This window comes from Podarcis erhardii (assembly GCF_964252035.2).
Source record: "Podarcis erhardii genome assembly, chromosome: 8".
NCBI lineage: Eukaryota > Metazoa > Chordata > Lepidosauria > Squamata > Lacertidae > Podarcis > Podarcis erhardii.
Genome location: NC_138499.1, coordinates 17,211,538 through 17,237,984, shown reverse-complemented (window position 1 = coordinate 17,237,984; position 26,447 = coordinate 17,211,538). Strand labels below are relative to the sequence as shown.

The 26,447-nt window shown below is 43.9% G+C and overlaps 1 protein-coding gene across 12 annotated transcripts; it reads right to left on the bottom strand.

The window, feature by feature from the left end:
* Positions 1-2,319: 2,319 nt before the first annotated feature.
* Positions 2,320-21,529, bottom strand: SLC30A8 (solute carrier family 30 member 8). Of its 12 annotated transcripts, XM_081874550.1 has the most exons (10): positions 18,936-19,197; positions 17,709-17,919; positions 17,451-17,579; positions 14,726-14,907; positions 10,592-10,738; positions 8,625-8,778; positions 6,748-6,937; positions 5,751-5,856; positions 4,469-4,603; positions 2,320-2,720 (listed from the first exon to the last, which is right to left on the bottom strand). In XM_081874550.1, the coding sequence occupies exons 3-10, from the start codon at positions 17,531-17,533 to the stop codon at positions 2,575-2,577; spliced, it is 1,143 nt and encodes a 380-aa protein (XP_081730676.1). In that variant the 5' UTR covers positions 17,534-17,579; positions 17,709-17,919; positions 18,936-19,197; the 3' UTR covers positions 2,320-2,574. The 12 variants fall into 12 exon arrangements, with proteins under 12 accessions (XP_081730676.1, XP_081730671.1, XP_081730679.1 ...); XM_081874545.1 differs by lacking the exon at positions 18,936-19,197 and adding an exon at positions 19,213-21,529 and having other exon boundaries at positions 17,451-17,919; XM_081874553.1 differs by lacking the exons at positions 17,709-17,919; positions 18,936-19,197 and adding an exon at positions 19,213-21,529.
* Between the last annotated feature and the right edge of the window lie 4,918 nt (positions 21,530-26,447).

Genomic DNA, 26,447 nt, shown 5'->3' with positions numbered 1-26,447 from the left:
ACCTGCCTGTGATCCTGTGCCTGACCTTCCCTGGTTTTCTGCCTCGTGTCCTGCCTTGGCCCTGCAGTACTGACTTCTCGTGGAACCCTTGGATTCGGGACCGGACCTGGACCGTGTTACTTGGGTTACCCCCGGGCCTAGCACAGGTAAGAACTCTCCTTCTTTATCCAATTCTTGGCTGCCTACCATGGGGGGGGGGGTCAGATTCCCTAAAGCCTGACACTAGTAGGGATGCTTGAGGAACTCAGTACTTACGGAGAGTGCCTGGGGCAACCCAGTCAGATAGGCAGGGAATGATGATGATGATGATGATGATGATGATGATGATGTCTGTCCTTTGCTTGTCATTTAATGAGAGGCTGGGGAGCTGTGTGTCAGGGATGCTGTAATTGTGTCCAGAATTGCAGTCATTGCATTGGACAGGGTGTGGGTAGGTGTTACTAAATGACCTCCAAAGTCCCTTCCAAGTATCTGACAGATTAGAGAACTGGGCCAAAACAAACAAGATGAATTTTAACAGGGAGAAATGTAAAGTATTGCACTTGGGCAAAAAAAATGAGAGGCACAAATACAAGATGGGTGACACCTGGCTTGAGAGCAGTACATGTGAAAAGGATCTAGGAGTCTTGGCTGACCACAAACTTGACATGAGCCAACAGTGTGACGCGGCAGCTAAAAAAGCCAATGCAATTCTGGGCTGCATCAATAGGAGTATAGCATCTAGATCAAGGGAAATAATAGTGCCACTGTATTCTGCTCTGGTCAGACCTCACCTGGAGTACTGTGTCCAGTTCTGGGCACCACAGTTCAAGAAGGACACTGACAAACTGGAACGTGTCCAGAGGAGGGCAACCAAAATGGTCCAAGGCCTGGAAACGATGCCTTATGAGGAACGGCTAAGGGAGCTGGGCATGTTTAGCCTGGAGAAGAGGAGGTTAAGGGGTGATATGATAGCCATGTTCAAATATATAAAAGGATGTCACATAGAGGAGGGAGAAAGGTTGTTTTCTGCTGCTCCAGAGAAGCGGACATGGAGCAATGGCTCCAAACTACAAGAAAGAAGATTCCACCTAAACATTAGGAAGAACTTCCTGACAGTAAGAGCTGTTCGACAGTGGAATTTGCTGCCAAGGAGTGTGGTGGAGTCTCCTTCTTTGGAGGTCTTTAAGCAGAGGCTTGACAACCATATGTCAGGAGTGCTCTGATGGTGTTTCCTGCTTGGCAGGGGGTTGGACTCAATGGCCCTTGTGGTCTCTTCCAACTCTATGATTCTATGATTCTATGATTCTATGAGTCTATGATGTGAACTGACTTGATTGGCATCTCCCGGACTAATGGGTGGATTGGAACTCATAGGGCAATTCAGACCTTGGTTGCTTAACAGTGAGGCTTTATGTAGCAACGGGATCATTACAGCAGAAGGTGTGGGTGCTGGAGGGGAGGTGCAGGATGGTGGTTGTTCTAGTTTGGAGCTGATATAACGATTGGGACCAATGCTATCACATGACAGTGGTGGGGCCAGCAGATCCCAGGCTAGCTGAGCCATCCTTGCCTTCAGGAGATGTCGTATTGGGGTCTTCCACTGGCAGCCTTCCTCCCACCTGCATCTTTGGTAGGTAGAAGGAGATGCTCTGAATTGACAGAGTGATGCTTGCATCATTTTGCAGCAATGGCAGCCAGTTTAGTTGGGTGTAGGGATGGTGGAGAAATTCAATTCAGTTCACATTTAAAGATGAGCTTACCCAATTTGCACCTTCTGAAACAATATGCAAACTGAAACACATCCACCCTTCAAAATTCACACTTCTCTGAATTTTGCAATGCTGTCTTTGGCCAAAAATACATGTACTAGGGTACGTTCTGCACATGAACGCATACATTAGTGGAGACAGCATACAAAAATGCATCGCAGTAAGGAAAATTGCTTTGCAAAAATGTGTGCATTAGACAAAATTGCATACATTAGGAGAATCTCACACTAATCTGGGGGGAAATTTTGATGAGGACTTAAAATATTGCAACCTGGTGATGAAATGTGGAAAACTGAACTTAAGATAGGAAAAATAAGAAAACAAAATTGACACATTTGCCCACTCCTTGTTAGGTGGAGGTGTTCAACCAACCCCTGAGTAAGGGGGTGGGGCAGTTGGGATTACTCTGTTACTTATGCACTGACTTTTGCACTGCCTCAATGTAATACTCAGCACAAGAAAACAGAACAGAAGAAAGCCGCACACATTTTGAGAGAAAACACATTTTTAAATGCTTATTTATGAGAAAATCCATTTCAAAATAGAATTTAAATACATAATTGCAGACTTTTTAAAATAAAGAAGCAGATTAATATGGGAACAGAATGGAAAGGACTTATGGATGAACATACACAAAAGTTGTAAGGAGAGGAAATGGATTAAATCACTGATCCCTAATCGTGAGTTCTGCAATCTTCACAATGCTTAGGCCATTGTGTTTTCAATGCAGTTTGATTTGGGGCCAAAGCAAAGCCTATTAATCCATCTCGTTTAGTAGCCACGGACCCATCAAATGAATGATTATTAGTGCAACCCAATAACTTCAGTCTCTTGGGTCTTGACAGAAAACACAGCCTGGTTTCTGGTCTGCTTTGGCTTCAATTTGAAGGGTGACTGCGTAGAAATGGTGAGTGTCAAATAGAACTTCAGTAATTTTATTCAAAATCTGTTGTTTGTCTGCAGCATCCACTGTAGGAGACAAACACAAGGAATTAATGGATGCAGTGCACATCTTGCAGTCCTAAGGACAAGAGTTTTCTCATGCAATTATAGTTTGTCGAACAAGGGGTGGGGCTTGCAAAAACTAGGCAGCTTCCAGACTGTTGCTAATCTGTAGAGAAGGATTCAAATTCAGGTTAAACAATTAAAGTGTTTTTGGTATGCTTGGGAAACAAAGCTGCTTAAAAAAAACAACCCAGGCTTTTTGCATTAAGGAAACTGACAGGTAAATGCAGTGGAAACGATGGGATAACAATTGTTTGACACGACATCATATAACCTCCCCACAGAAAAATCAGAATGAATGTACAATATGTCATATAAACTCCCCACAATCTTTGTGCAAGATAATCTGGATAAATGCTCAGTAATTGTGGATGTCATAAAACTGTGAAGAAATCAGGACAAATGCCCAGTAAACAGGACCCTAGTGACTTTCGAGCGTAACTTTTCTTCAAAAGTAAATATTTCCATTTCCTTTTTTCCTGGTCAGTATAATTAACATCTTCATATCTCAGAGAGAGGGCTCTTAGCTCGAGAGAGCTATGGTGTCAGGGACTGGACTGAAGAGGAATGGTGGGGGCTGCCCCCTCTTCTCCTGAACCTTCCTGAGAACAGGAAGACAGTATAGATTTAGAACAGTGGTTTACAGAAGGGCATAATTCAGAGGCTGCAGAGGGCAGAAGCTAGGAAACACTGAAAGGAGAACAGCAGGAAGGAGGAGAAGCACCAGCTGACAGACTCAGTGTCCTTGGAAAGCATTCATTGAACCCCAATTCCTGGAATGCCTAAGACCAGACGGGCATTGAGGGTATTAGAACAGAGAGCTCAGAGACAGAAAGCTCAGATTCACCAATGCAGGAGTGATGTCAAATACGGGAAACATAGGAGGGATGGGCTAGGATGTGGGTGGCGCTGTGTTCTAAACCACAGAGCCTAGGGCTTGCCGATCAGAAGGTCGGCAGTTCAAATCCCTGCAACAGGGTGAGCTTCCGTTACTCGGTCCCTGCTCCTGCCAACCTAGCAGTTCCAAAGCATGTCAAAGTGCAAGTAGATAAATAGGTACCACTCCGGCGGGAACGTAAACGGCGTTTCCGTGCGCTGCTCTGGTTTGCCAGAAGAGGCTTAGTCATGCTGGCCACATGACCCGGAAGCTGTACGCCGGCTCCCTCGGCCAGTAAAGTGAGATGAGCACCACAACCCCAGAGTCGTCCGCGACTGGACTTAATGGTCAGGGGTCCCTTTACCTTTCAGGAGGGGTGGGACTTTACTTGGAGCAACACCATTATTAGGGATGGCTGCATTCCTTCGTTATTCTCTGTAAATTATTGAATAAATTGCTTGGTAAGAACTTTTATCATTTCTCTGATTCTGGGCTGCCATCATGGGCGGGATTTGATTCCCCGAGCCTGACATGTGGTGCCTATTAGACCCCCTAGCAAAGGCTACCTTGTGGCTAAGATTTGAACTTCTGGCTCACAGCCTACACTCAGGTAGGCTACGACTACAAGTGCATAGAAGGAACTGCCATTTGATGTCAGTGGGATGTATGTTCTGAGTAGGGACCATAAGAGCTACAACAATTTTTTTTTTCATCTTCTTGTGTACCCTTTTTAAAACAACCAAGCAGTGACCACAGATAAATAGTGGTCTTTACTTCAGCTTAACCTCATTTCCCAAGAAAACGCTCATTTTTTATTTTACAGAAATGTACTGACCTGTGACGATGTGAGCTGATAGGAGTATCTGATTCATTGTCAGACACCAAAGGTGAAGGCTGTGAACAGACTCCACTTTTTCTATTGCTAGAATTCTCTCTTTCACCTCATCATAGGGAAGTACCCCTGGGGACCCTGTAGAAATGGGGGTAAATGCCTTTTTTAATTTCCAGAATACAGATTCCTACAGTTAAAGAGAATTTTTCATCGCAGATCATTAGAAATGCTTCATTTCTGAGCTTGTCCGCATGTTCACCAAGCCAATCTAATTTCTTCCCATGGTGGAAAGAGAGGTATATCCACACCAACCCAACTCACCAATCACATAACATTACAAGAATACACACAGCCCCACCATTATTTCTGCCTCCCTTGTTATCATTGGAAAGTTTGTGCAACCCCAATCTCTCTACATAAGGGCTTCGTATGTTGCACTGCGTATCTAAGAGAGAGGGGAAGAGAAATAACCCACCACTACAGCATGTGAAAGACCACCAGGCTGCGTACATATGTGAACTGGTCCTTTGTTAAAGTAAATTAAGGGGGTTTGTGTGTTCCACGGTGGAAGGGCAGGTTCCTTTGAACAGGAGGCTTATTCAGAGAGCTAAGAGAAACCCCAGAATGGTTGGATCAGGTTAGATAATCAGACCAATCAAAAATAATAATAATAATAATAATAATAATAATAATAATAATAATAATCAGACCAATCAAAGTTCTGGCCAAAGGATGATGCAAACAGCTTCTGGTCTGCTCCTTCACACAACTCAGTTGCTTCTAAATATCTGAGCAAAGCAATAACAGCCTCTGCTGTTGGCCTCCTAGGTTTGAGTCTGCTGGGTATTTCCTGCACCCCATGTTCATTGATATCTGGTGGGACAGGAGGAATGTAATAATGAAATCCCATAATTTTTGAATGAATGCATAGTCACGCTGAGGCTTGTGCCACCAGCAGTCCTAACCATTGCTATCTTCATCAGATGAAACTCCATAGAAAACCAAGGAGCTACCTTGACAGCCATTAAGAACTGGGGATACTGTCATGTTTACATGATGTTTTATTGTTGAATTCAATATTTAGATCTATGCTGGTTCATACTTTGATATTCTGTAGGTGGCTTTGCTCATGAATGGGATGCCACCTGAACACCTCTGACGTATCTCACTTTGAGGTTCATCATGCCAACAAGGTGGGATAATAAGTAGTGTAGATAGAAAGAAGGAAGGAAGGAAGGAAGGATTCTGCAGGAAAAAAAGTTGTTCTACAAACAAAACACCTTACCTTCCATCAGCACAACTGAAATGTCCCGTAAAATAGTTAAGGTTGTTGCCAGAACAAGTACAGAAAATACAAATGTGCAGATAGGGTCGGCTATTTTGTATTCTGGCTAGAAAAAAATAGATATTCAGTGAATAATAAAAATTATTAATAATAATAATAACTATTATTGTCACTACACCACCTGTGTGCAGTGAAATTAAAATAGCCCCCTCCTCCCCCAATACACTCAAGTCTTGTTCGCACTCTGTGTGCTTGTCAGAAGTCAATTGCATCACTACTTTTTCCCATTCAGCAACCCAATAATAAACCACTTTCTGTTAACAAGCACTTTAAAAAATGCTTTGTAATATAACATTTGCTTTGTAAACAAATGCCTTGTGGTTGTCATCACAGGTTTGTAAATAGGTTGAACCAGTTAATAAGTATTAACCATATTGGAACCCAGAATTTGGGGTGTGTTCTCTCCACCCTCACCCTCACAGCAGTGTCAGTAACAGAGGTGGCACTTTGAGGAAGGAAGTCAGGACAAAATGACTCAGTGCAACGTTGGCAATTTCATAAACAACTAAGGATTGAGCGAGGCCAGATCCACACCATGCCTTTAAAGCACTGTCATATCCCTTTAATAGTCACAGAGGATCCTGGGAACTTTGGATCCATGAGGTCAGCCTCCTTAATAGACTACAGTTCCCAGGATTCTTTGGGGGAACACATATAACTGTTAAGGTGGTATAAGGGTGTAAATGTATGGTGTGGACCTGAGTGAAATTTTGCAAGACAAGTTGTGGAAAGTGAGACTTTGGCATTCCCTCAAACAGCAACACACCTCCAGTATCCAAGGCAACATCCCTCTCAATAGTTACACATGCCCTCTTCAGGCTTCCCATAGGTTGGCCACTGGGAGAACAAAATGCTGCACTGCATAAAAATTTGACGTGCTATGAAAACAGCTGCATGCTTAATTGCTAGAGAGGTGAGTCAACTCAATAAAACTGACCTTAAAGAAGATTATAAGCGCACTGATTAGCACACTAAGGCTCTGGAACAGATCTCCGATGGCGTGGACAAAAGCGGCTCTTATACTGGCATTGTTTAACACTTGCTCTGAATCCGAAGGTCTGCAGTGATGGGCTTTGTGGCCGTGGTGAAGATGCTCCTTCCCCTTTGGGTGCAGGGTGAAGCTTAATCTGCAAGAATCACACGAGCAAGACCACTCATCCCCTCACGCTATGATATGTAATTGAAAACATCCCATAGCTATATAATTCTCTCCTGTTTCTTGAGCATATGAAGCAAATATCCTTGCAGTTTGTAATGCAGGCAGATGAATTGGTGTCAAACAGGTTTTTTTATTATCAGTGTAGCCAAAAGCTATGTTTAAACACCGTGGTTAGGTGGATGCGGTTATGAGGATGAGTTTGGGCAGACAAGTGCATTTGTTTCTTCCTGTCTCCCTCCACAAGACTGTTGAAACACTTGTACAGTGGTAACTTGGTTCTCAAAATCAGTTCCGGAAATCCCTTCCAAAACCAAAGCGTTCCAAAACCAAGGTGTGCTTTCCCATAAAAAGTAACGCAAATGGATTAATCCATTCCAAACTTTAAAAAACAACCCCTAAAAAAGCAATTTAACATGAATTTTTCTATCTAATGAGACCACTGATCCATAAAATGAAAGCAATAAACAATGTACTGCAGTCACACAATCAACCAATCAGTAGCTGAACTGGGTTCCACACAGTCACAAAAACAAACAAAAAGCCACAAAAATGCAAAATAAAGAGCAAAAACAGACAGACCTCGGTGTAACACTCAAAACGGAAGTGTGGCACTCAAAATGGAAGTGGCACTCAAATCAGAAGCGTAACACTCAAAACGGAGAATTTTTGGCTTCCAAAAAATGTTTGCAAACCGGAACACTTACTTCCGGGTTTGTAGTGTTTGGGTTCCAAGTTGTTTGAGTACCAAGGCATTTGAGAACCAAGGTACCACTGTACGTGGTGGCCTCCCTGCTCCTCTGAAACACCTACTTTTCCCATGAAGCATTTGGCTTATACCCCTGATCCTCAAATTGTAATGAAGCCTAATTATGTTTAATTGTAACTGCATTTCTTTCTCTTTCTTTCTTTCCCTTCCTCTGTTGTCAACATTTAGGCTGCAAGCTCCTTGAGACCAATGCCATTCATTCTTTCCTTTTCTTAATGCTATTCCAAATAATTGCAATAACATTTAGATAACTAGGCCCATGCATCTGGACCAGACAAATCTCAATTGAGCTGATTTGGGCTGTTCTGAGATTTTTCCGGAATGGGTTAAGGCTGGATCTGCCTGGATCCTAAGATTGGATCTGCATGGATCGGATTCATCCAGAGCAACCCAGAGCTGTCAAAAGGGGTGGAGGATATTAAACATGTGTTTGGGCAATGGGGCAGGGGGGAAGAGATGATGCAATAGAGACATTCATTCCTTGTCCCATGCTTCTCCTTGCTCCCTGACCCAGGGGTTGTGGAAGTTCACCGATTTGGTTCAGCACCTGGGTTAGGTGAGGCATGGCGTGTTCCAAAATGAACTGGGGGCTGATCACGATTGCTGAATCAGGACTTGAAGCAAACTGGGTTTGTCTTGCACAGCTGTTCTTTGTGTGAATCCGACATCTTAGCATCCCTCCCCTGAGCATCCCAGCCCATTCCAGCAATGTCAAAATATCCAGCTTAGTTGAACTCTATATTCTCTTTCAGTTTCCCCCTGCTGAAATATAACCGCAGAACCCAGCCAGACTTTTAAAGGGGGGGGGGGAGAGATTGCTCATAATAACATGACATTTTTCTCGACACAGTAGCATTTAAGATTAAAACAAAGATAAAGGACCACTTACATTATGTTGGCTATTACTGCACAGGCAGACGTAATTAGCATGACTGTACTTTCGATTTCATAATGTGGGTGCCACAGCCTCATGACGGCTAAAAACGTCAATATGCCAGTCACCACCCAGATGACGATAACTGACAGGAAAGCTCCAAGGATTTCTAGTGATTCAAATAATTGTTAGGATAGTAGGGTAACTAAAATATTTTTCCAACAAAAAACTGTTCCCCCCCCTCCCAACTGGATGTAGGGCATATGATCTTCTACCTATACTATAGACTGGTGCTGGTTCGACTGCGCTAGTTCTAGTCTGACTGCACTGGCTACCAATTAGTTTCCAGGCCCTGTTCAAAGTGCTGGTTTTGACCTATAAAGCCTTAAACAGCTCAGGACTGCAATATCTCATGGACCACCTCTCCATAAGAACCTACTCAGACCCTGAGATCATCTTCTGAGGCCCTTCTTCATGTGCTGCCTACTTGAGAGGTCTGGAGGGTGGCAGCAAAAGAACCGGCCTTCTTTGCAGTGGCACCCCACCTGTGGAATGCTCTCCCCAGGGAAGTTCGCCTGACACCTTCAATATACACCTTTAGGCACCAGGCAAAAACGTTCCTTTTTAACCAGGCCTTTGGTTGATCTGATTTACATTCTATGCCCCTTTGAAATGTTTTTTTTGGGGGGGTGGCTATTGGATTGTTGTCATGTATTTTGTGGTTTTATATCTTGATTTTATTCTGTGAACTGCTCTGAGATCCCTGGGTATAGGGCGGTCTATAAATTCAATAAAGAAGAAAGAGAAGGAGAAGGAGGAGGAGGAGGAGGAGGAGGAGGAGGAGGAGAAGTTGTTAATGGTCATTCCATTGCACCAGGGAATCCTGGGATATGTCGTGCTGTGAAGAAGGTAGAATTCGCCAACAGAACTCCTGATTCCCAGGATTCCTTTGGGGAAGTCATGACACTTCATTCATTCATTCTGGACCTCCCTTTTATTGTGCATTCATGATGATTTGTAGACATGATGCTATGTGGAGGTCACACATGATTCTGTACTGTTCGTATCTGCAAGAGTTTCAAGGCAGACATATTGCTTCATTTCCAATCAGTACATATCCCATAAGATCTGCCACAAAGGTTTTGGGGTTTGTTTATTTGTTTTATGTCTCTCCTCTTTTTTTTTTTTACACTGTAGTGCAAAGGTGTCCTTCCAGATAGCAGTACGGTAATAGGGTGAAAACGGAGGAAGCATCGCACAACAGCTAACAAAGTGGAATGATATGGGAATGGTCCAGTACAAATCTGCCACAAATGTATCAATGGCATGTTGCAGAATATAGCAGCAAAAAACCCAAATCTGGTGGAGGGGCCCCCAGTCATTCCTAAAAGCGACCTAACAAGGACCCCAAAGCAGTCTACATAAAATTATTCGGAGTAGTTTAACAGGGATTTCCAACTCCCACTTGCTTAACAATAGCAACAGTAAAAAAGAGAGAGAGACATTTTTGTCCTCAAAATCAATCTGCTCTGAAGAAGAAAGCTTTGGGGAAAACCAGGAGTTAATTTATCACATGATGTTGAGCTCCATTCTGACACTGTGGACATATTCCTGGACTAAGCAATCTGTTTCTTAATTCTAAGGCTCTGGAGATCCTCCTGAAGCCTGAAATAGCCCCAATGAAGTTAATAGATATGAACTTAGGTTTATTAATTTCAATGGTTCTACTCTGAGTAGGACTTTAGTTGGCTACAACCCCAAACATTTCACAACCTGGTGCCCTCCAGTTGTTTTTGGACTAGAATTCCCATCATCCCTGACCATATTGGTCCTGCTAGCTAGGGATGATTGGTGTTACGGTCCCAAAACAGCTCGGAGACCCAAGTTTGAGGAACCCTACTCTCTGTGCTGATCTCAGCATCTGATCCATTGTTGATAGGGATTGCTTTTCATAGTTTTTACACTGCAGTAATGTTTGGTACCTGCTCTGTGCCATCCATAGGTGAATCTCTTACTGGGGGGTTTAGATGACAGCCACAGAGAAAAGATGCTGATCATAAAGCTCATCAGGTCCACCATTACATGGGATGCATCCATCATCACAGCAAGACTACCTGCCATGTGTCCACCTAGGTCAAAGCAATGATGATAGTTACTCAATCCAAGGAAGGAAGCAAAAATTCAAAACAGATGTCACACAAAAGACAGTGGTAGCATACCCCCCAACGTTCCCCAGACAAAAATAGGGACATTGTGTTCCACATCAGTATCACTGCTTGAACATTTCCTCCTGGTTGATCAAGTACAAAAGTTATTGGCGGAAACAGTGCAGTTTTTTAAGTGCAGGAATCTTTGAATTTATGTATTGTGGTTAGGAAAGCCTGAGGGAAACAGAAAACCCCCAAATCAATAAATACAACTAACTAGCAGTGATACTGATGTAGAATAGAAGGGCCCTATTTGCATCTGAGGAATGTTGGAGGGTATGTGGTAGGTTTTTTGGTCACTCAAAACTTACTCAGGAGTGGCCACTGCAGGAAGACTTTTGGATCGTCTGCAGATCACTTCTCCCCTCCATCCTCACTCAGCCTGTCCTCCCCCTCAAGATCCAGGACACTGTATCTTCCAAAACAAAACAAATTCCTTCCAGTAGCACCTTAAAGACCAACTAAGTCAGTTCTTGGTATGAGCTTTCGTGTGCATGCACACTTCTTCAGATACACTGAAACAGAAGTTTCCAGACCCTTCTATATAGCGAGAAGGTGGGGAGGGGTATTACTCAGAAGGGTGGTGGGAATGGGTGATTGGCAGATAGCTGTGATGAGCCTGTTGACGACTCTTAATGACTGCAATAGGTCTTACAGGAAAAAGCAAGGGGTGAAAAGGTGAAAAATGGCTTTGTCATGTATAATGAGATAAGAATCCAAGGTCTTTGTTCAGACCAGGTTTTTCCATGGTTTTGAGTTTGGTGATAAGTTGTAATTCAGCAGTTTCTCTTTCCAGTCTGTTTCTGAAATTCCTTTGTAGTAAAACAGCTACTAATAAAGAAGCTAATAAAGGAGGAACTCCTTGTATTGGACAACTCTATCAGGAACCACCAAGCTTGGCAAGAGTTCCAAAAGGAAAAACAAAACATTTACCACTCTCAACTGGAGCTACTGAAAAAACAGAAAAACAAGAAACTCTCTAACCTTTCCAACCTAAAATCAAAACCATGGAAAAACCTGGTCTGAACAAAGACCTTGGATTCTTATCTCATTATACATGACAAAGCCATTTTTCACCTTTTCACCCCTTGCTTTTTCCTGTAAGACCTATTGCAGTCGTTAAGAGTCGTCAACAGGCTCATCACAGCTATCTGCCAATCACCCATTCCCACCACCCTTCTGAGTAATACCCCTCCCCACCTTCTCACTATATAGAAGGGTCTGGAAACTTCTGTTTCAGTGTATCTGAAGAAGTGTGCATGCACACGAAAGCTCATACCAAGAACTGACTTAGTTGGTCTTTAAGGTGCTACTGGAAGGAATTTGTTTTGTTTTGACTATGGCAGACCAACACGGCTACCTATCTGTAACTGTATCTTCCAGATCTTTGAGACAGAGACAGGGCAAGGAATGTGGACTTTACAGCACTTTCTCAGGGTTCCTTTCAAGGCTTGGTCAGGGGCGCCAGGAGAAGAAACAAGAACAGCACAGAGGAAGATCACCAGGGACAGGAGGCACCCGGGGATTGGTAGTGGGTCTCCTACTGGGGTTTGGGCCTCTCAGCTGGTCCCTACAAGGCATGACTGCTGTAACTATTAGATGGCTGGACATGTGTGTGTGTGTGAGAGAGAACGAACCACTGTGTCCTTCAAACCAGAATCTTTCCATCCTCTGGTTCACATTAGCTTAGGTATTGTTGAATCTGACAATTGGGGTTTCTCTTAGTTTCTCATTTTTCCAATCTTTTATTATTATTATTTTTATTAAAGATTTTCTTGATTTACAAAAGTGTTTGCAATGTCTCTCTCGTATCCCCCCCCCATTTAACATTTTTACAAATCAGTTTCATTTGTTGAGACATTAGGAAGAAAAGGGGGAAAGAGGTGGGGGGGGGGAGAGATGGGTAGGGGTGGGATCGGGTGACGATGTTTCTATTTTAATTACTATATGCAGGGTTTGGTGTCAGTGTTGCTTGTGCAGGTTCTCTGCTATTCACTTGTATTTCTTTGGTGGTGAGAGAGGTTGGGGTTGGCCTAGGGTGTGGTTGTTCATTTGTGGTTGGCTGTGGTGGTCTTTTTTTTCATGTGTGAGTGGGGTGGGTGGGTGTTTTGGATCAGGTTAGCCCAGTGGCGTAGCGTGGGTTATCAGCACCCGGGGCAAGGCAAGTAATTTGCGCCCCCTAACCCATGGATTTGCGCCCCCTAACCCGTGGATTTCCCTAACCCCCAGATGTTGCGCCCGGTGCGGCCGGCCCCCCCTGCACCCCCCACGCTACGCCACTGGGTTAGCCATCATTTTTCCAGTCTTAAAGTCAGTTCTCCACATTGCCATGTCCATGTTGTAGTTTTTTGTTTTGTTTTTTTGTTTTGTTTAAAAAGTCCTTATGAAAACAACATTGATCCAAACCGTAGCTTAGCTCCAGGTGGCCCAGCAGCAGCAGGATCAAGGAAGGAGCAAAGTGGCTTTGACTCTTTTTGCTCTGTGCAACTGCGCACTTCCTTGTCCACATGAAGTAATAGCTTTGGCATAGCGTTGTGTGTGAGCCAGACCACTGTATCAGTTGCATTTGCCCCTAAGAGTAGGATGGAAGGATAATTTGTTCTCTCATTATTTTAAAGACAAATGTTTCTTTCAGATTAGCAAGTCTTTATTGCTTTGTAATGATGTTCCCACCAAATTGTTTCCGAGATAGAGCGTTATTCACAGTGACTTGTTTACTGCTTTGTGCACTAACACAGCAATGGGAATTGTCAGTCACTCAGTGGTCAATCATCCAGCAAGCAGTGTCTAGACTGATTTTGAAAATAAACCAGTTTCATCGTTGCAATGTCAAAGAGACTGCTGTCTGTACTAGCAGTTAATACTTGTTTCATCAGAGCTTAAAGTTCTGCAGCAAAAAAGAGAGGCCTGCTTAAAGCTGGCACAACAACAATTTAAACGCTTTATAAACTGGAGATGGGGAAAACCTTGTGTTGTTAACAACTATAATAATACTACTACTACTAATAATAAATTTTATTTATACCCCACCCACCCCGGCCAGAGCCAGGCTCAGGGCGGCTAACACCAATAAAATTACAATAAAACAATAATAGGGGAAAACAAACAAACAAACAAACAAACAAACAAACAAACAAACAAACAAACCAGTTTATTAAAATACAATTTAAAATGCAGCCTCATTTTATCCATAAATCAAAACCATAAGGGGAGGGAAACATAAGGGTCAGACTGAGTCTAAACCAAAGGCCAAGCAGAACAGCTCTATCTTGCAGTAGATGCTCCGATTTTCAAACCTTTTTCGGAAGCTGAACATCCAACGTGGCTTCCACTTGAGGGCAGGAAGCTTCTGCAGCCCATCGGAAGCTGGACCTCAGTTGTCGAACATTTCGGAAGCCAAACAGGCTTCCGGAACAGATTACATTCAACAACTGAGGTTTGACTGTACTTCCTGTTTGCCTCGATTAGAGAGGGGGGTGTGTGTGTGTGTGTGTGTGTGTGTGTGTGTGTGAGAGAGAGAGAGAGAGAGAGAGAGAGTTATGTACTGAGTTGAATAGGATCCAAAATGCAGCAGTCTGATTGGTCCTAGAACAATAGGATTCAGAATGCAGCAGTCTGATTGGTCCTAGAACAAGGCAGCAGTATGATTGGTCTGCAGGAGCCACCCAATCCAGCTCCAGATGGAAGTGAATCCACAACCTGATTGGTCTACAGGAGAATTCCGGAATTAGCCAATCACGGGCAGCCCATTGTGTAAATAATGTATATAAAGAAGATACTTTGAGGGGACTTTCATTCCTCCTCACCACTATGAGCTGAATAACGAGCATGAAAGCCACTCTCGACTCTGAGTATATTTCAGAGAGAGAGAGAGAGAGAGATTTAACAAGAGAAATAGTGAACTCCCACCTACGACTTCCGCTATCATGAAGACGCAGCAGATTGTCGATGCCAGGTAAAGCTTCTTCTTGGCTTGCCTCTCCTCTCCCTTTCTCTCCTCATAGGCTTCTGAGTGGTTATGGCAGTGATACCTTGAAACCGGCTCAACATTTGCTGATTTCTCACTGCGGTTCTCTTTGTGTGGATTATTCCTTAGTAGATCAATGTCATGTGTGAGAGAGGAACAAGAAGCGTTTGTGAATTCCACGACTCTCTATTCTCTACACAAGCCTTCCCTCCCTCTCCATCATTTCTGTTCCAAGAAAGGCCACATTCTGTGAGCTGAATAAATTACCAAGCCCTCTCCCCAGTCGCCCTGGAAGCCTTGCCAGCCTGCCACTGGCACCTCAGTTTTCACCAGGCACTGACCACCAGGTGCGCCAACTCTGGAGTGCAGAAGTGTCATCCACCCCCTTCAAAAAATTGGAATATTGTGGGAAAGTTCATTTATTTCAGTAATTCAACTTAAAAGGTGAAACTAATATAGGAGATAGACTCATGACATGCAAAGCGAGATATGTCAAGCCTTTATTTGTTATAATTTTAAGTTGAATTACTGAAAGAAATGAGCTTTTCCACGATATTCTAATTTTTCGAGTTTCACCTCTATTTCTTAGGAGGAGGCTTAGCTCCTCATTATTGAGAGGGCAGAAGAGGCTGAGTCACCAAGCTGAGTGTGGCACAACATCAAAGGCAGGCCCCTCCTGAGCATGAGAGAGGAGAAGCCACAGCCATTGAAGCTACACAGCACTGGGAAAGGTCTGCTCCCAAGGACACACCTCCTCCTGACAGCATGCATGCGCCACTCACCACGTGTGATTTCACACTCATACTGTGCCCCTCAGCCAAGGTGGCACCTCTGCTGACGACTCATTTTTCACGCTCACCTTTGCAGCCACAAGGACTAAAATTGTGCTCCTTTTAAAACAAGGGCAGGCATCTGAGATCCTTAGGATGCAGGTTATCTGCCAAGTGAGAGAGATTCTCTGCACATGAGAGTATGGAAACGTGGGGTCCATATTGGTGAAATCACAGATTTCAAAGACTTTAGGGATCAGGCTGCTTGTTTAGATTTCTTTCGTTAATTTACTAGCCTGCTTATCTTAAGAGGTTTTGTGCATTCAGTGGGGGCCTTGAATAAATTACACGCCAATAGCATGTAATTATTGTGCTATGCTGTGCGACAGTAAATTTGCTAGGCTGACTGAGAAAACATCCCGATTCGACGAGTGAGTTATTGGTATTACAGTGGTGTGGCTCAGACTGGTGGCGCAAAATACATCAGTCTGAAGTAACGAAGAGTGTGTGTCAATATTCCTTGGATGTGACCGTGACAAATAACCAAGGTGGCTACAATTTGTTTCTTTACTTCCGTTTATATCAGGCTTCCTCAACCTCGGCCCTCCAGATGTTTTGAGACTACAATTCCCTGACCACTGGTCCTGCTAGCTAGGGATCATGGGAGTTGTAGGCCAAAAACATCTGGAGGGCCGAGGCTGAGGAAGCCTGATTTATATGAATCACATCCTATGAAACCTCTTGAACCAATTTAACACTAAAAACAGAAGAAAGTAATAGATTTCTTGCATATCTTTTTGGCCATAGCTCCTCCCCCAGTTTACTTGGACGATAACAGAGCAATCATCTGTAAACTTACGCAGAAGTAGGTCCACAGACTTCAGTGGAGTTCATTCCCAGTAAACTATATATAAGGTTGCAACCTAACTCTAAATCATCTAGTTCACTATAACGGCAATCCTATACACACTGACCTGGGAGCAAGGTCCACGGAACCCACTGGGCTTATTTCTGAGTAGACATGTGACGATTGTGCAAAATATTTGGGAGGAAATGTATTACAGGAAAAGGGAGATGGAGCCAAGTTTGCAGCTATCTAAATAATTAACTTTAATATTTATACTTCAGAATTTTGTAGGATAACAAAAGTGGCTTACAATACAGTAGGATAACAGAATATATTAAGTAAGTTAAACTTGTAATCCATAACTGAAAATGAGTGAATCTGTCAGTTTTGGTTTCTCCCAGCATCATTCATAAGTTCCCTTCTCACATTTCCACATCCGTTTGTGATGTACTTATTTTCACATGAAAATTCAGCAGCGTTTTAGGGTGTATATTCTCCTAATATACACATCTAAGTATGCAGTTTTGCCTAATATACAATTTTTTAATATAATGCCTTTTTGCATCCTATTTTCACTAATATATCAATTTCTATGGACAATTTACCTCAGTATATGCAGTTTTCTACACCGTTACTTGATTGGAGAACTACATTGCAAATTCAGAGAAATGCAAATTTCAAAGGTGCACTGTGTTTCAGTTTGTGTATTGTTTTGGAAGGATCAAATTAGGTAGGTTTACCTATCAGCGGCAAACTGAATTGAATTCCACTGCCATGCCTACCCACAACTTATCCCACATTAATGAGAATGTTCTGTAGTAAGTGATGCTGCAGCTCGCAGCAAGTCTAGAACCAATAATGTTTCCCAATAATTAATATTAATAATAATAATAATAATAATAAATATGCCACCCATCTGTCTGCATTGCCCCAGCCACTCTGGGCAACTTCCAGCAAATTATAAAAGTAACTTTACATCTTTGGAACATGCTTATCTTGATATTCTACAGAAAGCAAAGCAATAGTATGAAACAGGCATGACATGGTTACCTGGGAAGATCTATGGTGTACCTCTTTCCACCTCTGTCATTCACAAGGGAAGTCTTTTCGGCACCCTTTGCCATAGTTGTCATGGTGGCCAAGTTTATCCCGGATGATGGCTGTGTCACTCTTCGGATGCTGATGAGGAATTAAGACAGTTCTTGTAGCTCAAGAGAAACAGCTGCCCAAGTTTCCAAGGTTAGACCTCTCCTGAATCATCCCCAGGGACCCAAAAACTGCTCAACTGCTGAGAGCATCTCTGTTTACCTCCCGGGATGTAAATCTGCTGTTCGGTCTCTGTGCCTTGAATGCCTTCCTGCTTTCTGACAGCCCCCAACTGACACAGTCAAATGCACAAGATTTGCTGACTCAGGTTCACTCAAACCCTTGCAACAGGTGGCTGCACAACAGCGCTGGCTTCTCTGAAACAACTAATCTGCTGTTCACTGCTTAGCAGCTACAGCCTGGGTCATTTGACCTGCATGGACAGAAAACCATTTAAGCCTGAGGATTTCATAACAGATTTCTCCTGTGCTTATGCATACTCGCTCCACAAAGATTGTTTGTTATTCTAGTTATAGGCTCGGTGCAGGATGTCCATGTGTCCTAATTTATAGATCTGAAAGTGTCCTCTCTTTGAAGAACTGTCCAAATTAACCCCAGTTTAAACTGGCTAAGCAGGCACCCGGTCACAGTCTTCCCCAGCTACCTATTCTATTCCCGTTTAAATTTTATTAATTTTCTTATTTATTCAATTTATGTACCGCCCTTGATCAGAAGATCCCAGGGCAGTGTACATTAAAAACACATTACAGAACACCAATGATAAGAACATAATAAAAACCCATAATGACAGACAACCTAATAATAAAATAGTCACCATAATAACAGACCTCTCTCCTCGGCACTTTCATGGGCCACAGATTATTTAATAGCCTTAGGCTTGGGTAAAGAGGAATGTTTTTGCCTGGAACCTAAAGACATGTAGTGACCATGGCTGCTGGGACGAGGATGGTGCTGTGGTCTAAACCACTGAGCCTCTTGGGCTTGCCGATCAGAAGGTCACGGTTCAAATCTCTGCAACAGGGTGAGCTCCCATTGCTCTGTCTCAGCTCCTGCCAACCTAGCAGTTTGAAAGCACACCAGTGCAAGTAGATCAATAGGTACCGCTGTAGCGGGAAGGTAAACGGCGTTTCTGTGTGCTCTGGCTTATATAATGGTGTCGTGTTGCACCAGAAGCGGTTTAGTCATGCTGGCTACATGACGCGAAAAGCTGTCTGTGGACAAATGCCGGCCCCCTAGGCCTGAAAGTGAGCACCGCAACCCCATAGTTGCCTTTGACTGGACTTAACCGTCCAGGGGTCCTTTACATTTTTACCTTTACTGCTCTTCCTTCTGATCTGCCTCAATGCAAGTGGACAAGTGGACAAGGCTGGAATAGGCTTGCTCCCCCCCCCCCCAGTTTACACCTATCCCAGTCCCAGTAATACATACCAGGACAGCCCCTCTTACCAATGATCAAATAATGGATGGCAGCTGCTTCATTCTGGATCAATTCAGCATATACTAGCACCACTACTGGAGCAGAGGACAGATTAACAGAATGACCCAGACCTCGCTGGCAGGGGGTAGCAACAGCCATGGGGGCACCTGCAGCCAGAAATCCTCCTTTCACCTCCTTTGGCCAGACAAGACCCCTCTGCCGGAACTCCCCATGCCCTGGAGGGTTGGCATATTGACACCCGCCCTCCCCACCCCTCACAATGCTCACCCAAGCACTAATTCTAGTGTTTACTGTGCAACCATTGCAGTGTCTCTGCACTAAAGGGTTAATGATAGGCTTTGTGACATCACTTTGGGCCCCCTGGGTCAACAGGGTCTGGGTTGCTCTGCCCATATGCCCTCTGGTCTGGTGATGCTGTTATGAAAAGGGAGGGTGGGGAAAAGGCTTTGTGACATCACAGTCGCTAGGACATCTTCAGTGGACAAGAATTGCTGCAGGAAGACAGGAAACACACACACACACAAACTCACAAACAAACAAATGATACCATGCCAGCAATAGGTTGGGAAGATAAGCAGTAGCTGGGGCATCATACTGACATCAAATGAAGTAAGCAAGTTGTTGGAAAGGATTGTATTCCTGTCAGCTGTCTTCTCTTTGTCCTGCATAATGAAACAGGCTGAGAACTTGGGAACAGATTATCCCTAAGGGACTACTTTGCCCCCATATATATCCCTGCCTGGCAACTGCACCCTCAGATGAGGCAGTGCTTAATCTGTATTAGGCACTGGGCTTTTTAGTGCTGCAGCTCCAGCCCTCTGGAATCAATGCCCAGTTGAAATTAGACAGGTGGCCATCATCATGAATTTTCAATACCAATGGGCCTGGTGCCTGAAGCCAGTTCCCCACAGAGCACATCCTTGGGGATTCTGCCATCTTCCATTCTGTGGACATGATGAAGCCAGTGTTGATGTCGCTGAGACAGGTGTGCGAACACTGTGGGAATCTGGGCTTGGGAGAGCACATCTTTCTTTGAGACTCTGTCCTGCCATGTGGTGCTCGTAGAGCCATAGAAATGAATGGACCTGTGTTCATTATATCCACTCATTTCAATGGGTCTGCCCCAAGTATGACCAGTGCTAGATACAACCCTTTGTTGCTCTTTTCATTTTGCGGCATGGCCACAACAGATGTTCTCTCATTTGTTTTCATTTTTATAATGTCTGGAATCTGCTGAGAAATTAAGTCTGTAATTATGTTGCTTACAATATCTCTTGGATGCACTTCTTTTTCTTTAGGGATGGGATCTTGTTAGTAAGAACAGAAACATTCTGGCAGCAAAAAAGAAAAGGCAGAGGTGATGTTTAGCAGATAAGCACTGAGTGGGGAGGGACCTGGTTTCATGTTCATCTTGGAGCCAAGTCTCCAAGCTGACCTCATGGCTACAACATCAGCCTGATTATTGTCGATACCTCTGCCTTGTGTAACATCTCGCCTGATTAAAGAGTATGTTTCTACACATCTTTCTAAGCCCTTTTCTTTTCTTTCTCTTTTTGCTGGTGGAACTTGGGGTTCAGAGCAGAAGAACAGCCCACTAGATTGAGAAGATGGCGCCTGAAGCAAGTCTCCTGTGAGCCTCAGCAGAGTGAATAGGAGCTTTTTAAAAATAATAAGGGAAAAAGACACACTCCCAGAAAACAAGCTTATATCCCAGCCAGATAAGGACTTCGGGAGTCGCTGGACGGCATTTTGAACATCCTCCCTTCCTTTGAGGCTCTTCTAAAGCCCCTTTGAAATCCTGCTGAAGCCATCCAAAACTCCTTGAGGTTATCTAAAATTATTTGAGGCTAATTACAATGCTCCAAGTTTCTTTCAAACAAAGTCCTCAAATATACAAACGGGACAAAGTAACCCAAATCTAGTCCGGGGATGGCTCTCACAAGACTGAGTTATAAAGAACTGGGAATTTCTCTTACACAAGCTGCAGAAACCATCCCCAAGGAAAAAGCAAGCCCAAATCTTACACTATTTCAAATGAAAAGCAGACAATACAAGAAACACGGAGAGCCTGCACTCTCACGAATGGTCTGTCGACCGTACCTGGCATGGGAAGGATACGGAAGCAAATGTAGGAGGGGAGCGAGTCGACCTGGCAACTGAGCTACAACAAGCAACTTTCGAAAACGAGGTCCCTGAGACCCGACCGGAGCAGGAGTTACTATCAGGAAACTCAGAAACTAAGACGAACAAGCCCACCCAATCCCCTTTGCCCAGAAAGAAGGTGGGATTCCCCCCCCCCTTTGACTGAGTCGGAGGACTGGCTTAACAACACAAGAGCACAATATTTGGACTTGGACAATTATCCCTACATTCTGATAGGGCTGTATAAAGATCTGCTGAAAGGCTACTCAACACAGATAAGCAAAGAACTTGAGCCAATCAAAAATTTCCTCTCGGAATGTTTGGGCCTGTTTATGTCCCTGACTGAGCTAATTAGGAGAAAAGAAGACTGCCGTCCCCATAAAGCAGTCAACGACAAGCCAAATGGAAATATAATCCAGTCAGGCACAGAAAATAGAAAAACAACTAGTCTCGAACTATAAATATTTAGGAATGGCAGTCCAAGCATCAGGAGATGCTTGGAGATGCATGCCGGAGAAAGATCTGCAAATGCTATCCTTAAATTTTTTAGAACTCAAGGAGGTTTTCATGTCCCCGCGGCCCTAAAATTATATAAAGCCAAAACATTGGCACAGCTCCTTTATGGATCCTTTCTGGGCCCGCCTCCCTTCTCGTTCATTCCCCTTGAAAGAGTGCAATCCAAACTCCTCAGAGCCCTTCTACAAGTTCCTAGATGTGTTTCAAATGCATGGGTCAGACGAGAAACAGGCATGATGAAAGCCAAAGCTCATATTAATCTAACATCAATATATAAGTGGCTAACTCTGAAATTGCTTCCCCGAGGAATAGCCCCATTGATTCTGAGCGACCAGTTTCAGTCTTGCTGGCAAATAGCAGTCTTAAACACTCTTCAGAAACTGGGCCTTGCTCCCCAATCCCTCATAACTATGGGCCTGGGCCAAGCTAGATCCGTGGTTAGGCAAAGAATTATGGACATAGAGAGACAACAGGACTGTACAAGGGTCCCTGATGATAAAATCATAGAAAATGGGAGATACGGACACAAGATTTACCCACCCGGGAAGAATGGCAGATGAAGTTGATGGACTATATGGAACTGGCGGGAATGACTGGCAGAATCCGAGACCAGGGAGAAGAGTCGGTGGAAGAAGATTGGAAAAAATTTAAAGATTATTTACATAAATATTGTAAAATTAATGAGTTTTAGAAAAATGGTGGAATGAAGTTATATGGCTTTGGCAGAAATGTTATAAGGAACTAGGTACAGATAGATTGTTAATGTATTAAAGGGAAAAAACAAGGTTAGAATATGTTAAGATAAATTACAGGACAGAAAACAGAGGAAGATGGAAAGGAATTGCTGAAACAGTTAATTGAAGAGGGATACAAAAAGGGAGGCGTGAGGAAGTCGATGAAACAAGTGAATGAAAGATAAGATTGAAAATATTGGATGTGTTTTTCATTGTTCTTGTTTTGATTTGTTAATTTAATGTTTTATGTAGTCTTTCTGTTTTTGTATTGTATTATATTGTTTTGTCTATTTTTTTTTCTTTTTCCTTTTGTAATCTTTAAACTTTTAATAAATATTATTTAAAAAAAGAAACGAGAATGGGAGATACGTAGCCGCTCCAGCAACATATCTCTATTTCCTCACATCCAGAAACGCAAGAAGGGCTTTTACTCTTGCTAGAAGCTCAGCCTTGCCCTCACCGGTTCTGGAAGGCTCCTATAGAAGAGTCCCGTACACACAGAGACTTTGCGCCTGCCCATTAGGGGAAACAGGAAAGCCCCGAACATATATTTTTTAGATGTCCTTTTCATGTTGAGATTCGTAGAGACACCATTGATCCTTTGCTGAAGAGGCTCGCTGATCTTTCAGACAAGTCTAAACTTAATTCTCTCCTCTTAGGCAAAGATCGCAAGACGATCTGGCTGGTAGCCAGATTCTGCACCTAGATTTGTAGGCACAGATCATCCTCTAGAATAAAATAGCTCACTAGGGAAATGCTGAAGTTGCCCTTGGGGGTGCCTCAGGGTCAATTTTTTATGGTAGCCCAAATCTCAGTTGTACGGGTGTATGTATATATCTCAATTTTAACTCATGACCTATTGCTGCAATCTACTCCGATTGTATATTTTATCTTTATGAACGCTGTTTTTATTGTGTTATGTTACGTGAGCTGGTCTTTGACCATAATAAATTATCTATCTATCTATCAGCCTACTAGATGGGCCCAAAGCCCATTTTCGGTCACAACTTCCTTTTTATTTTATACAATTGGTGCTGGGTGGTTCAGCTACATTATTTCTCGCCCAGTGCAGTTTTCCCCAACCATCGTGCAAATATTTACTTAACATGTTATCATACACATAACTGTAAATCAAGACAGCAGCTTGCTGAAAATGAAGGCAGGCAGCAACACACTTCAATATTTCCTGGCAACCAGGTATCAAGAGGGCCTTCAAACCATGTCCATTTGGGACCTACCCGTACATGTTGCTTGTTTTCCTGGGGGAGCTAGTTCAGTGCCTTTAAATGGTTTTTAAAAAAATAAATAAAAAATTATTATATTGCAAAGTAAATACATCAAAACAAAACCATACATAACGAATAATATCCAATGAAACAGAAAGAAAGAAAAAGTAAAGAAGAAAAAGAATAAAGAAAAGTATAATATTTCAATACAATAAACACTATTTTACAAATAATAATAATAATAATAATAAATAGACTTCCAGCACTCCCACAAAACTTCCTTTCACCTTTCATATTTTATCTGTATTATTTTCATCTTAATATATAGATGTGTATATATGTATATTTCCCCTGTTCCATTCACCAGGTCATTCTAGACACAGCCAAATTTTTACATTTGAACCTTAGGGAAGCTTTTAATAACGATAACGATAACGATAACGATAACGATAACGATAACGATAACGATAACGATAACGATAACGATAACGATAACGATAACAATAACAATAATAATAATAATAATAATTTATTAGTTGTACCCCGCCCATCTGGCTGGGCTTCCCCAGCCACTCTGGGCGGCTTCCACAGAAACCAAAAATACAGTAAAATCACACATTAAAAACTTCCCTGAACAGGGCTGCCTTAAGATGTCTTCTGAATGTCAGGTAGTTGTTTATCGCTTTGACATCTAATGGGAGGGCGTTCCACAGGGCAGGCGCCACTACCGAGAAGGCCCTCTGCCTGGTTCCCTGTAGCTTCGCTTCTCACAATAAGGGAACAACCAGAAGGCCCTTGGCGCTGGATCTCAGCGTCCGGGCAGAACGATGGGGGTGGAGACGCTCCTTCAGGTATACTGGGCCAAGGCCGTTTAGGGCTTTAAAGGTCAACACCATCACTTTGGATGGTGCTTGGAAATGTACTGGGAGCCAATGTAGGTCTTTCAAGACCAGTGTTATGTGGTCTCAGTGGCTGCCCCCAGTCACCAGTCTAGCTGCCGCATTCTGGATTAGTTGTAGTTTCCAGGTAACCTTCAAAGGTAGCCCCACGTAGAGCGCATTGCAGTAGTCCAAGCGGGAGATAACTAGAGCATGCACCACTCTGGTGAGACAGTCTGCGGGCAGGTAGGGTCTCAGCCTGCGTACCAGGCGGAATTGGTAGACAGCTGCCCTGGATACAGAATTGACCTGCACCTCCATAGACAGCTGTGAGTCCAAAATGACTCCCAGGCTGCGCACCTGGTCCTTCAGGGGCATAGTTACCCCATTCAGGACCAGGGAGTCCTCCACACCTGCCCGCACCCTGTCCCCCCAAAACAGTACTTCTGTCTTGTCAGGATGCAACCTCAATCCATTAGCTGCCACCCATCCTCCAACCGCCTCCTGGCACTCACACGGGACCTTCACCGCCTTCACTGGTTCTGATTTGAAAGAGAGGTAGAGCTGGGTATCATCTGCATATTGATGGACACCCAGTCCAAACCCCCTGATGATCTCTCCCAGCTGCTTCATATAGATGTTAAAAAGCATGGGGGAGAGGATGGAACCCTGAGGCACCCCACAAGTGAGGGTCCAGGGGTCTGAACACTCATCCCCCCCCACCACTTTCTGAACACGGCCCAGGAGGAAGGAGCGGAACCACTGTATGACAGTGCCCCCAGCTCCCAGCCCCTCAAGACGGTCCAGAAGGATGTTATGGTCGATGGTATCAAACGCCGCTGAGAGATCCAGCAGAACTAGGAAACAGCTCTCACCTTTGTCCCTAGCTCGCCGGAGATCATCAACCAGCGCGACCAAGGAAGTTTCAGTCCCATGATGAGGCCTGAATCCTGATTGGAAGGGATCCAAATGGTCCGCATCCTCCAGGCGTGCCTGGAGTTGTTCAGCAACCACTCGCTCAATCACCTTGCCCAAGAATGGAAGATTTGAGACTGGGCGATAGTTGGCCATACTGGCCGGGTCTAAAGATGGTTTTTTAAGAAGCGGTTTAATGACCGCCTCTTTCAGCGGATCTGGGAATTTTCCCTCATAGAGGGAAGCATTCACCACCCTGCAGAGCCTGTCGCCCAGCCCTTCCCGGCTTGCTTTTATTAGCCAGGATGGGCAAGGATCAAGGAGACAGGTGGTTGGTTTCACGCGTCCAAGCAGCCTGTCCACATCCTCGGGTGTAATGGATTGAAATTGATTCCATGCAACTTGACCAGACAGGGCTCCAGCACTCTCCTGCCCCAGCCCTGCTCCCACGGTGGTGTCTAGCTCCTTCCGAATATGAGTGATTTTATCTGCAAAAAACTTTGCAAAATCGTTGCAGGAGATCTTGGGGTCTTTACAAGGCCCCGGTGGTAAAGGTGGTTCCATTAAATTGCGGACCACCTGAAAGAGTCTCCTGCTACTATTTTCTGCAGATGCAATAGAGGCGGTGAAGAAAGTCTTCTTCGCCGTCGCTATCGCCACTTGGTAGGCTCGACGTTGAGCTCTAACCTGTGTCCAGTCAGATTCGGAGTGAGTTTTCTGCCACCGACGCTCTAACCGTCTCAGCGATTGTTTCATCACCCTCAGCTCCGAAGAAAACCATGGGGCTGTCCAGGCTCCATGCAATTGGAGAGGGCGCTTTGGAGCCAGACAGTCGATAGCCCTGGTTAATTCCGCATTCCAGCGGGCCACCAGGGAATCAGCTGAAAGGTCATCAACATGGGATAAAGCATCCCCTACCACTCTCTGGAAACCATTTGGATCCATTAAGTGGCAGGGGCGGACCATCCGAATTGGTCCCACCTCCCTGCAGAGGGGAAGGGTCGCGGAGAAGTCCAGTTGCACCAGGAAGTGATCTGACCATGGCACTTCTTTTGTTTCACTTTTACTTAGTGTCAGATCACCAACATCAC

What these genes read in the sequence shown, in the direction of transcription:
- SLC30A8 (XM_081874545.1), bottom strand. Translation starts at nt 17,533, where the DNA reads ATGACAACTATGGCAAAGGGTGCCGAAAAGACTTCCCTTGTGAATGAC. An exon ending in CTATGGATGGCACAGAGCAG is followed by an intron (nt 8,779 to 10,591) that starts GTACCAAACATT and finishes TTGAATCACTAG; the next exon opens with AAATCCTTGGAGCTTTCCTG. An exon ending in TTCAGTTGTGCTGATGGAAG is followed by an intron (nt 4,604 to 5,750) that starts GTAAGGTGTTTT and finishes CCATTTCTACAG; the next exon opens with GGTCCCCAGGGGTACTTCCC.